The 16,275-nt window shown below is 46.1% G+C and overlaps 1 protein-coding gene across 1 annotated transcript in view; it reads left to right on the top strand.

Moving 5' to 3' along the window:
* Positions 1-15,901, top strand: part of ESYT3 (extended synaptotagmin 3) — a 44,753-nt gene extending 28,852 nt beyond the window's left edge. Inside the window, exons 9-23 of the mRNA XM_033212525.1 lie at positions 2,027-2,197; positions 3,032-3,114; positions 5,259-5,307; positions 5,824-5,913; positions 6,369-6,431; positions 6,529-6,591; positions 7,148-7,216; positions 7,768-7,854; positions 8,595-8,744; positions 10,100-10,596; positions 11,284-11,382; positions 11,928-12,059; positions 13,889-13,994; positions 14,109-14,158; positions 14,482-15,901. Of these exons, the coding sequence (XP_033068416.1) occupies positions 2,027-2,197; positions 3,032-3,114; positions 5,259-5,307; positions 5,824-5,913; positions 6,369-6,431; positions 6,529-6,591; positions 7,148-7,216; positions 7,768-7,854; positions 8,595-8,744; positions 10,100-10,596; positions 11,284-11,382; positions 11,928-12,059; positions 13,889-13,994; positions 14,109-14,158; positions 14,482-14,518 (1,746 nt within the window). The 3' untranslated portion in view covers positions 14,519-15,901. The remainder of the gene's footprint in view (positions 1-2,026; positions 2,198-3,031; positions 3,115-5,258; positions 5,308-5,823; positions 5,914-6,368; positions 6,432-6,528; positions 6,592-7,147; positions 7,217-7,767; positions 7,855-8,594; positions 8,745-10,099; positions 10,597-11,283; positions 11,383-11,927; positions 12,060-13,888; positions 13,995-14,108; positions 14,159-14,481) is intronic.
* Positions 15,902-16,275: the final 374 nt, after the last annotated feature.

Raw genomic sequence — 16,275 nt, 5'->3', positions numbered from 1 at the left:
CCCAGAATAACGGTACAAACCCCATTGCCCACGTCATAATTACTAAAGACATTTTGTCCTTGGGGTGTATCCCACTTGGGAGGTGGTGTCAAATTTATTGCATTTTAAACTTACTTGGAATATTTCCTGTTTGTGACAACTGGCCATGAATATTTACATTGACTTGTTTCATTCTGTTCTCCATTTTTAGGGTTTTTTACCTTAACTTCCTTTTACAATTATGTAAAGTAATTGTACGCTTCCAAAGTTCAACTAAAAAACAAATTACATTTTAAGGAGTCTGGCTTCTATTCCTTGTTCCCTCCACCTACTCCCCACCCTTCACTTATAAGTAATAGTTTATCCTTCCATTTTATTGATTGATTGATTGATTGGGTCTTGCTCTGTTGCCTAGCTAGGCTGGAGTGCAGTGGCACAATCACAGCTCACTGCAGCCTCCACCTCTTGGGCTCCAGCAGTCCTCCTGCCTCAGCCTTCCGAGTAGCTGGGACTACAGCTGTGCACTACCACGCCTGGCTAATTTTTGTATTTTTTGTAGAGACAGGGTTTTGCCACGTTGGCCAGGCTGGTCTCAAACTCCTGGGCTCAAGTGATCTACCTGCCTCAGCCTCCCAAAGTGCTGGGATTACAGGCATGAGCCACTACACCTGGCTGTTACTTAATATGAACAAATACATATATATGGTCATATGACACATATTTGCTTATATTCAAATTCCCCCTTTCTTCGATAGATGGCAGCATAGTATAGTTTTCCCCAGTGTGCTTTTCTTTGGGGGGGGGGTTGGGGGAAGGTGGTGGTGGGGAGTCTTGCTCTGTGATCCAGGCTGGAATGCAGTGGCGCGATCTTGGCTCACTGCAACCTCCGCCTCCCAGGTTCAAGTGATTCTCCAGCCTCAGCCTTCTTAGTAGCTGGGACTACAGGCACACGCCACTGAGCCTGGCTAATTTTTGTATTTTTAGTAGAGACTGGGTTTTACCATGTTGGCGAGGCTGGTCTCGAACTCCTGACCTCAGGTGATCTGCCCACTTCGGCTTCCCAAAGTGCTGGGATTACAGGCGTAAGCACTGCACCTGGCCCCCAGTGTGCTTTTAACACTGAGTGTGTCATGGGGATCATGCCATGATAGTGTAGATTAGAGATCTTCCACATTCTTTTTAAGAGCTCCAAAGTACTTCACGATGGGAATGTACTGAAGTTTATTCAACACAGTTTCTATTGATGGACCATTATGTTGTGTTGGGTCTTTCACTATTACAAATAGTAGTGTAATAAATAGCCTTGTATACATGTCTTTATATTTTTGCTAGTATGCCCTTGGGACAGATTCCTAGAAGTGGGATTTCTGGGTCAAAGAGTAAATGCATATGTATTTACTAATATTAAAAAAAAACTCTAGGAAGGAGATATACCTCAAAGCCCATGAACTATGCCTTTCCTAATTCCTGTGCTCCTGTCTTTATTAACAGAGTTATATCTCTTTCATTTCCTTTTAAACATCTATCCATGCAAGTGTTGGGGGAGGGTCTGCCCTATAGCACTGTCCAGAGTGTGGTGGGGATGAGGCTCAGTGTTGGGGCCTTTAGGAGTGCAGGGACCTCCTGTCAGCAGCTGGCATTGCCCACAGGGGCCAGGAGACGGGATGCTAGAACTCCCTTGTAGAAGTCTACATGTAGGACACACAACAGAGGGGGCTAGAGTAAAGGAGGAAGCTTCCTTAGGTGTCATGATTGTTGGCACAGGAGGGAGACAAACAGCTGCAGTTGTGTAAGCCATTCATGTGGCAGTTTGGAGGTAGGGAGTGGGGAGGCCAGTGGGCAGGGCATACTGATGGAGAGAGCCCTGCCATCACTTGCTGTGTGGCCTTGGCCAGGTCACTGCTGTATCTGGCTTCTATCTCCTGGTCCAGACCATGGAGGGGGCAATGTGGGGGCAGCAGTGATCTCTGATGGCTTTAGCTCTGATACTCCAGGACCTGGAGGCCCCAGGAAGCATCTGTGAGCCCTGGGCTTGGACATTTTCCAGGGAGTGATCAGAGTGCACTTGCTAGAGGCAGAGAAGCTGGCCCAGAAGGACAACTTCCTGGGGCTCCAAGGCAAGTCAGATCCCTACGCCAAGGTGAGCATTGGCCTGCAGCATTTCCGGAGTAGGACCATCTACAGGAACCTGAACCCCACCTGGAACGAGGTGTTTGAGGTAAGGGTCTTCTTGGCTGCTCCTGGAATCCCTTGAATCCCTTGATACCCTCCAGCCTTCACTCTGAGTCATGCTGGGCAGAGGCAATCCAGGGGCAACACTAGGCAGGGAGTAGGCCTTGGAGACAGGCAGGTCTGTGGGATTCCCGCTCCCATATCTACCAGGCTTCCAGAGTAGGTTACTCTGGCCCGACTAAAGGGCCAGCCTGAAGGCAAATTCCTACCTCCTTTCTCCTTCCAGTTTTGTTAGAAGTTTCCAAATCAAAGAGAAAGAGCCTTAGAGGCATTTCTGCTCCACTCCTTTCAACCTCCCCTGTCAGAGTCAAACATCAGGATCCTGAAGTTCTTCCTTCAGTTCAACCACAATCCCTACTGTTTGAAGGGTGGGACCCACAGCCTGTTAAGGCCCCCAGATTACACATCCTAGGTGACCCCTCTGAACTTCCTCTCCCAATACACCATCTGGATGCTTTGTTACATTTGGGGTGAGGCAGTGAAAGCAGGGGTACTAAAAGGCAGCTTGGGGCTTCCTGGTATTGCAGACCCACAGAGGGGCAGGAGAATGTCATGAACAGGTGCTCTGGACACCACAGAACCCACGCAGAACAAACAGCCACTGTCTCCTGGGCACCTGCTCTGCCATGGCTTACACATGTTTTCTCTAATCTTCTCTTCCCCCCACAGGGGACGGACTTCACTCCCTTATGGGTGGGGTTCTCGAGGCACTGAGGAGATCAGGACCCTGCTAGCATTCTGAGCCACGATTTGGCTCCCCTTGGGTCATACATAAGGTCAGCTGTTGCCTGCAGGTCAAGACATCTCTTTTTCCTTCCAGTTCATGGTGTACGAAGTCCCTGGGCAGGACCTGGAGGTAGACCTGTATGATGAGGATACCGACAGGGATGACTTCCTGGGCAGGTGAGGAGGAGGGCGCACAGCTGGGCCTGGAGGCAGCCTTCCCTCCCTGTAGGGTGCTGGGCTGGGCCTTGGGACACAAATACCCTGCTCCTACCACTTAATGACTAGCAATCCTCTCTGGTCACCCTGACATGGTGACTGTGCCAGGCAACCTGCCTCACCATTCTACATTCCTACCACAAACCTTCCCAGATGTCTCCCAGGTGCCCAGCCCTGACCTAGGCCCTGGGGGGTACAGAGAGGACCCCAAGATTTGTATATTATGGCTCTGCTTTCTGCCTTCTTGATAATGTACGAAGTCCCCATTTGGAGTAGTGGACAAGGCTGGCATGGATGGCCAGATGCCCAGTTCCAAGGAACCCTGGGCCATGCTTTAGGGGGTAGAACCCAGCCCTTCAGGGGTATGGGAGGACTAAAATGATCAGGGTGGGGCTGGCTATCAAAATTTAAAACTTACATGTATTTTGATCCAGCAGTCCCACTTCCAGGATCTCCTATAAAATAAAAGCCCTAGTATCTGAAATGTTTATTACAGAACTATCCATAGAAGAAAAACAACACCCCCATCCCCTAAATGAATATCTAACCTCAGAGGACATTGGCTGAATGTTTGAATAAATTTTCCATTGCCAAACTACAGAATATTCTGCAGCTCTGAAAAACAAGTAGAATCTCTGTGTCTTAACCCGGAGGACACCCATTATGAAGTGGGGGAGAGCAGCTGGGCATAACATATCATTTGAGTCATCATCTGGGAGAGGAACCTTGAATGCGTATTTCTGCATGTGTTCATGCTAGCAGAGAAAGGCAGGCTGTTAACACCGCTTATCTCAGATGAGGAAGCAGAAAAGGCAGTTTTACCCACATTTTCAGATTCCTGTGTTGTTTAGCTTGTTTCCATGATCATGTAATTTTGAAAAGTGGAAACCAAACTGGGAGGGGCACAATCTGACAGTTTAAGAAACACGCAGAATCTGTGTGTATTAGCCTGGATGTTAACACACATAGATTCACCACTAGATGTTGCTTATCATTTTGTATTTTTATCTTGAAACAGTTGCAATTTTTGTATAATGTTGCAGATTAGAAGTGTGGCTTGTGGGTCATGCTTTATGTATTAATAACTGATTTCAGGTGTGTTTTGAGCTTAAGCACATTTCTTACAGTTATATAGAATTACATTTTCCCCTCTGGCTATCAGGACCTTCTGGTTGGGCTTGGCTCAGGGTGAGTTAGGGGCAAGCTGTGGTGTGAGTGTTACCTCCTCTCACACACACATGCTGTGTTTGTCCATATTTTGTTGCTATAAAGGATACCCGAGGCCGGGTAATTTATAAAGAAAATAGGGTTATCTGGCTCATGGTTCTGCAGGCTGTACGTGAAGCATAGTGGCAGCATTTACTCAGGGCAGAAAGTGAAGGGGGATCAGGTATGTCACATGGCAAGAGAGAGAGAAAGCGCAAGAGGAGTGAGAATGTCCCAGCTTATTTTTAACAACCAGATCTTGCATGAGCTCATTACTGTGGGGAGGGCACCAAGCCATTCATGAGGGATCTGCCCCCATGACCTAAACGCCTCTCACTAGGCCCCGCCCACCTTTAACATTGGGGATCACATTTCAACATGAGATTTGGAGGGGACAGACATCCAAACTATATCACATGCCAACTATACTTACCCCTTGTAGGGCACCTGGGGTAGTTTTGGAAATGAAGGGGCATTTGGGGTTATTAACATGGCTGTGAGAGGTGGTGCCTCTGGCATTTAAAGGGCACAGGACCAGGCAGCCAAATTCCTGCCATGCATGGGTAGTTCTGCACAATGAAGAATCATCTCACTCAAAATGCTAGTTGCACTGTCATTGAGAAATCCAGAGGTGATGTGTCCAGCAGCCTCTGCTTATCCCCTCTGGGTATGGGAGCTCCCTTCCTCCCCAGGTAGCACACCCAATGGGAGCAGCCCTGATGGTAGGTAGTCTTTCCTTCACTCAAGCTGATGCTGGTCTCCCATTGGTTCCTTGGGGTAAGATTTTGTCTTAATGGCTGCACTCAGATATCTGAAAACAGAGTCCAGTGTGGGCCTCCATGCCCTCTGCTGCTTTCTTCCTCTGAACTGACCCAATCTCCTCTCCCTATATATTCCAGCCTGCAGATCTGCCTTGGAGATGTCATGACCAACAGAGTGGTGGATGAGGTACAGTTGGTGCTTGCAACCCTCGGGGGAGTTTCAAGGTAGCCCTTTCCTGTGGACATCTCTAGCAGGTTGCTTCAGCCCAGCTATTCCTATGCTGTGGCCCCCTCTCTGCTGGGCTGCACACATGTCCCTCCTCAGGGCAAGAGCTGGGTGAGGCACTGATGGCTCCAGGAAACTCCCCAGGGTATTCTCCAGGGCCCCGGGTGGAAGAAGTTTCCCTGGGAAATACCCACAGACTAAGGACCCCAGCAGGGGACAATCACATTATAGGGGAGGGCAGGCTGGGCCTGGGTTTTTTTTAATCTCACAGCATAGCACTTCTGTCTTCCTATAACCACATCTCCCAGTCCCTCTGAGCCCAGAGCATACCCTGTCTGGGCTGGTCCACCTTTTCCCATACTAGGACTGGGTTTCCCTGTCCCTACTAGGATACCAGGTCCCAGGACTGGGCTGCCCAAAGAGCATCAGTAGCATCTCCCTGGCCCTTGCCCTGAGCTTTCCGCCCCTGCCCCACAGTGGTTTGTCCTGAATGACACAACCAGCGGGCATCTGCACCTGCGGCTGGAGTGGCTTTCATTGCTTACCGACCAGGAAGCTCTGACCGAGGTGAGTGTGGGGTGTCAAGGGCTCCCTAGCAGAAAGGTGGAGGAGCACACGTGCCAGCTGTGTGCAGGTGGAGGGAGGGAGATGCCCCCTGTTCTTGCTCACCTCCTGAAGAACATGTCACTTAGCCCGTCTCCACACAGGGCAGCTCCTGATGGCTCTCAGCAAATGTCCTCTGAGCATCTCCATCATCTTTAGATGATGGGGTTCTTAGAACTCTGTGTCAATGCCTGTCCTCCCAGTTCACAGGGAAATCCACTCAGTGTCTAACTTGAATCTGTCATGCACCAGTTATATTCCTAACCTCAACAAAAGGCTAGGTTGTGAGATGTCCTCCAGCAGCTAGTCTGGAGTGTGAGGGCTAGCTGACTTTCTTCTGCCATGAGTAGGCTTCTCCAAAACCAGTCTTTCTCTCCTGCTGCTGGGAGTACCCAGTGAGGGTCTGTGTCTGTTTGCAGGACCATGGTGGCTTTTCCACTGCCATTCTCGTGGTCTTCTTGGAGAGTGCCTGCAACTTGCCGGTGAGTAGTGACATGTCCAGAGTGTCACACGCAACAAAGTGCCCATCACTTTCAAATTGTCCTGTGTTGCTTTAACCCCATTATTCCTGTGCTGCAGAGAAACCCTTTTGACTACCTGAATGGTGAATATCGAGCCAAAAAACTCTCCAGGTTTGCCAGAGTGAGTGAGTATGTGGCTAAAAACTCCAGGGAGGGCATATCACAGCTTCTCTCCCCAGAGTAGCCACAACCCCGTCTTCTGGGCCACAGTCTGTGCACACACAGCCTAGGGATAACAAGAGGTGCTGATTGTGGAGTCTACTATGTGCCAGGCACTAGGCTTGGCAGCTCATCCCCCACATTTGTTATCCCTGAGTCTCATGATGACTGTGTCATTCATTTTTATTACCGTTTTTTGGGCCGCACAGCTAAGAGGAGGAGCCAAAACTTGATTCCACTCTGTTTTCATAGCCCCAGGGAACAAGAGGCTGTGCCTGGCCAGGCTCAGCTCTGGCTTCTGGTCTTTTAACTTGGAACTGCTTTCTGGGGTTGGTCCTGTCCTGGGGCTTACACAGTAATGACAGCCCAGGGCACTGGGGCATTAGAGTAGCTTTCTCTCAAAGAGAAGTAATTGGGTGGTCCCAGTTCCCCCAAATGCTCCTGGGGGTTGGGGTAGGACTGTCTCAAGCTGATCCTGACTATGCCACCTTCACTGTTACGGATTTGATTCCTCACAGAACAAGGTCAGCAAAGACCCTTCTTCCTATGTCAAACTATCTGTAGGCAAGAAGACACATACAAGTAAGGTAAGACAGCTTGGTGTGTAGCCCTGGGGTAAGGAAACAAGGACCCAGCCCTTCTCAGGGAGAGAGGCAAAAGGGATGGGAATTAACTTATGGTGAATGCCTAGGAGGCACTTGATGTTATTTAGTCTTCAGAATAACCTCACAGAATAGTTTTATAGTTCAAGAATCTGAGGATCAGAGAGAAATGACTTGACCAAGGACACGGAACTAGGGTTCAAGTGTGGGCATGGTTCTGAAGCCTGTGTCCTTTCCACCAATCATGCATTTTCTCAGTCCAGCAGCCGAAATTCTGTTGGCTTCTCCTCTCCTGAAGTGAGCTCTAAGGCCAATATGATTTTCAGCTCCCCTGTAAAACTTCCTGGCAAACCACTCCCTGCCTTTGAGTGTGGTTGTCCTGTCCTAGTGCCTCCCACGAGCTGTAGTGTGTTTGGGTCTGATCTCAGGGCAAATAGGTAAGGTTCCCAATGGTGGCCAGAGTGGTAGCAGAGGCTGCTGGTATCCAGCTCTGCCCAACCTAACCCTTCAATGATCTCTCCCTCTTCTGTTCCCAGACTTGTCCCCACAACAAGGACCCTGTCTGGAGCCAGGTTTTCTCCTTCTTTGTGCACAATGTGGCCAGTGAGCAGCTCCATCTGAAGGTTTGCTGGACGATGGGCTCTTGAAACAGAGTTAAGAGGTTTCTAAGCCAGGCAGGGTGGGAAGCTTGAAGTGCACCTTGAGCAGGTTCTCCTGGCAGTGTTTAAAGTCAGGCCCTTTTATGTGAGAGAGGACACTGAGGCCCCATAAGGCCTCATCTCCTTGAGGCTAGTGCCTGAGGTCATTGTATAGGGGGATGTGGGAGGATAAATCCTCAAGTCCCTTGACTTTCCCTGCAAAAGGATCTTTATATTTGCTACACAGCATCCAGAGAAGCCTGTGCTGGAATCTACACAGGACATTAATAATGGTGCACTTTTAAAAACATATATTTCATTTAATCTTCACAAAAGATCTGTAGAGTGAGCAGAGAGAGGCAAAAACAATGTCTTGTCCAAGATCTCATGACCAACAAGTGGTGGAGCTGGGATCTTTTGGGGTCCTGAGCCCTGCCTGGAGAGCAGCACAGCTCATCAGTCCCCAAAGCCCTCTGACTCTGGGCATTTAACAGACTAGCTCATACAGATCATAATCGCCTCTTACTCTGAGTCAGTATCTTCCCTGACAGAAGACAAGGATCAGGTCTGGCCTGATCCCATTCTAGTTTTCAGAATAGGACCAGATGCCCATAGAAGCACAGTATAGACTGAAGTAACTCCAAACTTGGCTGGGGCCCAGATACTAGTAGTGGTGTGGTTGGGGCTTGGTTATCCTCTTATTTTGTGACTGGCCCACTGCCCAGGTGCTTGATGATGACCAGGAGTGTGCTCTGGGAATGCTGGACGTCCCTCTGTGCCAGATCCTCCCCTATGCTAACCTCACTCTTGAGCAGCGCTTTCAGCTGGACCACTCAGGCCTGGACAGCCTCATCTCCATGAGGCTGGTGCTTCGGGTAAATCTCTCTTGTCCCCTGGGGGAGGGGAGGAATAGAGCTCTGGCAGTGGAGCAGGGTGAACTGCCCCAGCACTAAGCACCTGCTCTGTGCCTGGAAGAAGCCAGGAGATGGAGTCATGTTTTTCATCAATTTTGAAATACTGAATGGGAGCAAGTCAATATTTGAAGAGATACTGGCTCTTCAAATATTGCCTCTCTTCCATTCTTTTTAAATTCCTCTTTCTAGAATTTTCTAAATGTACCTTCTCATCTATCCTCCATGTCTCTTGACTTCACCTAAATATTTCCCATCTCTGTATTCATGGTGGTACATTCTAATTCCCTCAGAGCTATCTTCCAGGCCACTAATTCTTTCTTTGGCTATGCCTTGTTTGCTGTTTAACCTGTTCATGGTTTTTTCAATGGTGATTTTTCATTTCTATTTTTATCTTTTCCAAATCTATTTGGTATTTTCTCATAGCATTTTATTATCTTCTCATGTTTATATTCCATCTTTGGTCATTTGAAAATATGTTACAATGTATTAATATGTATGTTCTATTATTTGAAGATCTTGGGAATTAAATTTTGATGTTTGTTTTGTCTGTTGATGCTTTTTGATGGTGACTCATTTCTGTTTCATAACTTGGATTGCAAACGTATGTTCAGTGTTCCTTTATGACCTGGATTGAGGTTGTTCTCTTCCAAGGAGTTTCTGCTTTTGCTGCAGCCCAGTACCTCAGGTACATTACAAACCTGAGTCCATTTTTATGTACATTTCTTAACCTTGGGTTTCAAGATCCCATAGATAGCTCATATTTATACTCAAAATTCATATGAGGACAGGCCTATGAGGTGTCATGTTATTAGGGAAGACTTTGTCCCCTCAACCAGAGTACAGGCTGTGACAAACACATGTTCTTGTCACCAGTCTTTGCCGGTAGGCAGAATAATTTTTACCCTAAACTACTTTTTTAACTAAAGAGATCCCACCTTCGTGGGTCTTCCCTTCAGCTCCTAGCCTCACAGCCTCTCTTCTCCTAACTCCCTGAATTCCGAGGTTGATATACAACCCTAGCAAAGCTTAACTTCTTTTATTTTTCAGATTTTTTTCTTTTTTAAACGGAATTATCCTTATTTTCTTGTGAATTTGGCTATGCATTTCAAAGGATATTTGCTTCATTTTATTTGGCATTTCTAACAAGTTTTTCAGAATGTTTGGAACACCATATGTTACTAGAAATGGAAGTTCCTAGGAAGGGTCTTTATAATTCACAACTGAGGGGAAAGGGGGAATGAGAAACAGTGGCTGAGGTTGTGGAAGTGGTGACCCAGCTCATAAGCCACCCTGTTATCTATCTTATCTGCTTGCAGTTCCTGCAAGTGGAGGAACGAGAGCTGGGGAGCCCATACACAGGACCTGAAGCCCTAAAGAAAGGCCCTCTGCTCATCAAGAAGGTGGCTACCAACCAGGATCCCAAAGCCCCACCTCAGGAAGAAGGCCCTACAGATTTGCCTTGTCCCCCAGACCCTGCTTCTGATACTAAGGACACATCCAAGAGTACCACAACCACCACCAGTGCTACCACCGTTGCCACTGAGCCCACACCCCAAGAGACAGGCCCAGAGCCTAAAGGCAAGGACAGTGCCAAAAGGTTCTGTGAGCCCATGGGGGAGAAGAAGAGTTCAGCCACCATCTTCCTGACTGTCCCGGGTCCCCACTCTCCAGGGCCCATCAAGTCACCCAGACCCATGAAATGCCCTGCCTCCCCATTCGCATGGCCACCCAAGAGGCTGCCTCCCAGCATGTCCTCGCTCAACTCCTTGGCCTCTTCTTGCTTTGACCTGGCAGATAGCAGCCTCAACATTGAGTATGCACCTCTCTGCTTAATCTTTTCTAAAATCGTCTGTATGAAAAATACCTCACTGGATGGAAAAGTAGATATGAAGTTACATTTCTGTGCAAGTTGTTTTTTCACAAAATATCTTCCTAAGAGGCAGCATGGTGTGGTAGAGAACACAGGACGAGGGAGAGAGAGCCAAACAGGCTGGTTATGGCTCTAGCTGTGTACTGACTATAAAATAGATGCTGGACTCTGGTTGGTAAGGTCCCTTCCAGCAGAACCATTTCCTGAATTCTAAAGAATTATAAACTGGGATGACATGGAAAGCTTAATATGTAGAATTACATAATAAATGGCTGTCATTTATGAAGGGTTTACTATGGGCTTAGCATGTTATCTGATTTAATTCAACCTTCACAATAACCCTACAAGATGGAACTATCATAAAAGTTTAATAAATTCATTCAAGGCCCCAAAAGGAATCATGATACAAAGGGAGAGCCCACTTCAGGGTTCCCGTTCTTCCTACTGTGAAGTAGGATAATTATACATGAATGCTGGATAGAACTGAATTCCAACTGAAAGTAAACTCACTGCAAATTATTATCCCACATGGCTCTATGCTCCTCAAGCAGGAATGCTTTGTCTTTCGGGGTGGGGGAAGAGGGCCAATGCCTGTTACGGCAAGAGAAGTGACGGTCTCTTTCTTTACAGAGGTGGAGACCTGAGGCGATGGCAGCTGGGCGAGATTCAGCTCACAGTGCGCTATGTGTGTCTGCGGCGCTGCCTCAGCGTGCTAATCAATGGCTGCAGGTAAAGGGATTCTAGGGCCAGGGAGGTCCTTTGGGAGCATCAGGTGACCATAAATCAGAGTAGGGACACTCAGAGCAATGAACAGGGCACATAGTCCCAAGATAACACTTTGGGGGAAAAAAATGAGATTTGAAGGCCTGAACACTGTAATCAAGTAATCAAAGGGGCACTCTGGCCATCATTCTTCAGTGGTGCTAATGGGCTCAAGAGCCAAGGGCTTTGCTCAGATGCAACCACTGCAAGACTGTCTGGAGTGGCTGGTAGCCAGTACATTTTCCAAGTGAAAATCTCCAACTTCCCTTAGAAGGAAAGTACTTGCTCTACTCCAAGCTTTATAAAGATGCATGTTTTCAAAATCATGCGTCTGATATTTTGTCCTCTAAATTCTACAGAGTATTACTTTTGATCATCAGGACCACTGAGCATTTTTATCCTCAAGCGTATCTAATGCTGAATGGCTAATACAGCCTTCTCTCAAATGAGTATTTGCAGTGTTTGAAAACCAGGGGCCTTTTTTTTTCCTAATGTCTTTGACACCAAATCAGAAACCTGACACCATGTACCAGCAGTGGAGCTGATCCCTACGTCCGTGTCTACTTGTTGCCAGAAAGGAAGTGGGCGTGTCGTAAGAAGACTTCAGTGAAGCGGAAGACCTTGGAACCTCTGTTTGATGAGACGTAAGTGGGCTGGTAGCCTGCCCAGAGTGCCTCATCCATTCAAGTATTTGCCAAGTACCTGTAATGTTGCCTGGCAGCCTATGGCTGAACAAGACAACATAGTCTATGACTTCATGAAGCTTCTGTACTTTAGTGGGAAAAAATGGAGTGCCAGAGAAGTTTATCAAAATGGCTACCTATATTTACTGCTCATAGAGGCTAAAGTGTTCCTGAACATGGAATGTTCCCTATTCTTTCTGTTTAAATGAGGTCTCTCTGGTAGTAAAAAGATTTGAATCTGTTCAAATAACATTCCTTGAGCCTAACGACCTAAAATTTCCTTTAAAGCTTGAAGCTCTTTGGCCTGTCTTCCCTCCTGCAACAAAACATAGGTGACAGGTGGAGAAGATACCCTCCCCTTCTCCACAAAGGCTTGTCCACCTGTGTCCTTGGAGACAAAGGTGACTCTGATCATATGAATTGCTTTTGATGGGCCAGTGGTGGCAAATCTTATCCCAAATATTTTTATTCTTAGAAGTCTGAATCTCATCAGCGTGTACCTTCTGCTTCAGGGTTCTAAAAAGACATTTCTAGCCAGCTTAGGAAAATATTACATCTCATAATTTTCCTGGCCAATAACTTTTTCAAAAAGGGTTACACTGAGTCCTCTTTGGGCCATGTCTAAGAACTATTATGTTCCTTTAACAGCTACACTTTGAGTTCATCAGTATCAAGAAAAGGGTATGAGGAAGAGAGAGACTATTCATTCAACATTTACTGAATGCTTTATGCCAGGCACCATCCTATACTCTAGAGCCACACAAGTAAGATATTTTGCCCTCAAAGGAAGCTCTGACATAATTATAAAAAGATGTCAAAATTGTGGTGTGGTGGCTACTACATGACTAAGGGATCAAAAAAAATTATGTGGGAATATAGGAGGGAAGAGGTTTAGCATTTGACTTTTCTGACAAACCTAAACCTGTTAATAATTCTCAAAAGTATGACAGCAAGATAAGCCTGGACTATCTGGAAGGCAGAGCTGGCAACCTCCACCCTAAAAATAAACCTAAAAGAGGTTTCCTCTGCCTTACTCCATAGGAGGTGGCCACTATTTTCCACACAACTGCAGCAAACCTAACTGTTCAGTGTTCTAGCCCTTAGCTGGTGAGAAAAAACTGAGAAGGGGGTTGAGGTGGTCCTATGAATAAGTACTATTCAGGGTGAGGAGGGCCAGCTAAAAGAGTGGTAGCCAGGGCCGGGCATGGTGGCTCACGTCTGTAATCCCAGCACTTTGGGAGGCCACGGCAGGTGGATTATCTGAGGTCGGGAGTTGGAGACCTGCCTGACCAACATGGTGAAACCCTGTCTCTACTAAAAACACAAAAAATTAGCCAGGTGTGGTGGCGCGTGCCTGTAATCCCAGCTACTCAGGAGGCTGAGGCAGAAGAATTGATTGAACCCAGGAGGCGGAGGTTGTGGTGAGCCAAGATCATGCCACTGCACTCCAGCCTGGGCGACAGAGTGAAACTCCATCTCAAAAAAAAAAAAAAAAAAAGAGGGGTAGCAAGGGTAGAATTGGAGAAAGACAGATGCAAACTAAGCCACAGCAGTCTGAGGCACTTCTACGCAAACAGCCTCTTAATACTTCTGGGTTTTGTGAACAACACTGGACAGTGATTATCTGTAATAATGAAACATTGTGAGTAGTTATGAGCCAGTCCTGCTCTAGGTGCTCCTAATAGTCTGCATCTTCTGTTTTAGTAGGGAAATGGATGAAGCACTTTAGATTTTCAAGAAAACTGAATGAAATGCGTAATTCTCACTTCCTGACTTTTTGCTTCCTAAAGATTTGAATTTTTTGTTCCCATGGAAGAAGTAAAGAAGAGGTCACTAGATGTTGCAGTGAAAAATAGTAGACCACTTGGCTCACACAGAAGAAAGGAGTTAGGAAAAGTAAGTACAACAGAGATTTGATATACCAAGGAGATTATGATCAATTTGCTTTATCCCAATTTCTTTCCTTAATGCAGTGTTTTGGAGGGAAACTAATTATTTGTGATTATTTAGGTACTGATTGACTTATCAAAAGAAGATCTGATTAAGGGCTTTTCACAGTGGTAAGTGTGCCCTTTCATTTTATTACTGTTATCCTGCTATTCAAGACAGTTTTCCCTTTTCAGTACTATTTCAGCTACTTTGGTTATCAAGAAGGGAGAGAGATGAATACCTTTATTTAAGGCTTTACTGCCTGCAGACCTCACTGATACCCTAAAAGACACCTGTAAACTCTAGCCTTAACCCTGAACCCTGGCTGGCCAACTTACAGAGACAGGTTCTGTTGGTCTTACAGAGGCCCAGGCAGGCAGGACTAGGCAGTTTGTCCTGTTACCACAACACACTGTCATTACTAACGTTAAGTCCAAACCTAACTGTCTTACAGGTATGAGCTGACTCCAAATGGACAGCCCAGAAGCTGATGATGAGAATCCTTATCACTCACCTTTATATTAAAATGTGTATATATGTATATATATTTTTCCTTTGGATCACTTACATCAAATATATGTATAGTTTGTCATTTAAATCACAACCACTTGAAATTACACATTCTTGTGTGGAATTTAACTACATGACTGAATAGCATAAGGAAGAGGTTATTTAAAAGCAAGAACTACTTTTTTTGGTTGGATTTTTTTGTTCAAGTCCAGCAAGAAATGATATATTTATGCCTACTAAATTATCCAAACCTCAGTGGTTACCTTTCACTTTTAGTAGGTAATTGTATACCATCTGATTTAGGACTTACCTGAATGTATGTACCAGAAAGTATCCTGCCCCTGGCATAGGGGCTGGGGGAGATCTGTTTCTGGAGCCACTACCAGCATTCCTGGGCAGTGACTGGCCAAAGGGAAGTCACTTTTTTATGGAAACAGAAAGTGACCCAACTCAAAACTGCCAAGAGCTAACACTGCCAAAGCCCTTCTGGCTGCCACCTGTGGTACTTGTATGCCTGGAGATTTGTTCTTTTATTTGACCTGGAGCTAAAAATGTTATTTCCCTACTGGCAAAAATGTTATACTGATATACTTAAATACCTTGAGTTAAATACTCTTGTGTAGTCTACGGGCCAAATTCCAGCGTGTAGCATTATTTCCCTGGGAAAATGCAAACCAAGTTCCAAACCCAGGTCTATGTCTGACTCTCACAGCAAAGCACTGGAGACTGCTGAAGAGTTTCACCGTCAGAGAAAAGGAAGCTTTCAGATAAGTTTAGGCTACTAAACTTTTCTAAAGAGACGGTTAGTTCACCTAAATGACATGTTAAAAGCAAAATATATAAACTATATACTTAAACAAGTGCCTCTTTTACGTTTCAGACTTGACAAGACCAAATATACTTCTCATCCCCTCTAACATTCCTGGACCTCCTCTTCTCTCTTACTGACTTAGACGTCTGACACTACCTGCCATCAGTTTTCTGTCTCTGCCACTGCCTTCACTGCCACTTTTCTGAAGCAGGGCAGCATTCAAAAACAAAGCTTTTGTCATGTTACTCTTATTCCAGTTTTCTGCCACCTTATTCACATGCAGATGTTCTATTCCAGAACAGTCCAAATACTATGCTCTGCCGACTCAAGTCCTGTCTCAAACCTATTCCCTTTATTAAGTCAATCAATAGTGAAATGGCCTCTTCCCACCGCCTGTAGCATTTACTGTTGATACTGAGTATTTTCCATTTTAATAGTTCCCAGCCTTTGTAACACTAAGTTTTAAGAAATGTTGTGGCTGGGCGCGGTGGCTCAAGCCTGTAATCCCAGCACTTTGGGAGGCCGAGACGGGCGGATCACGAGGTCAGGAGATTGAGACCATCCTGGTTAACACGGTGAAACCCCGTCTCTACTAAAAAATACAAAAAACTAGCTGGGCGAGGTGGCGGGTGCCTGTAGTCCCAGCTACTCCGGAGGCTGAGGCAGGAGAATGGCGTAAACCCGGGAGGCGGAGCTTGCAGTGAGCTGAGATCCGGCCACTGTACTCCAGCCTGGGCGACAGCGAGACTCCATCTCAAAAAAAAAAAAAAAAAAAAAGGAAATGTTCTTTAGGCACCTGCTAAGGTTACATGCTAAGCAGCTACTTATATTTGGTATTTAATATTTGTTTACTCTCCAACTGAACAGTAGGGAACAAAATTCAAGCTACTTGAATTGTTTTTCACCCTCATCATCCTAGACCGTGTT

This window comes from Trachypithecus francoisi, unplaced genomic scaffold (assembly GCF_009764315.1).
Source record: "Trachypithecus francoisi isolate TF-2019V2 unplaced genomic scaffold, Tfra_2.0 Lachesis_group0, whole genome shotgun sequence".
In the NCBI taxonomy this organism is placed as follows: domain Eukaryota; kingdom Metazoa; phylum Chordata; class Mammalia; order Primates; family Cercopithecidae; genus Trachypithecus; species Trachypithecus francoisi.
Note: the sequence above shows the minus strand (reverse complement) of the source record. Positions and strands in the feature narration are given on the sequence as shown.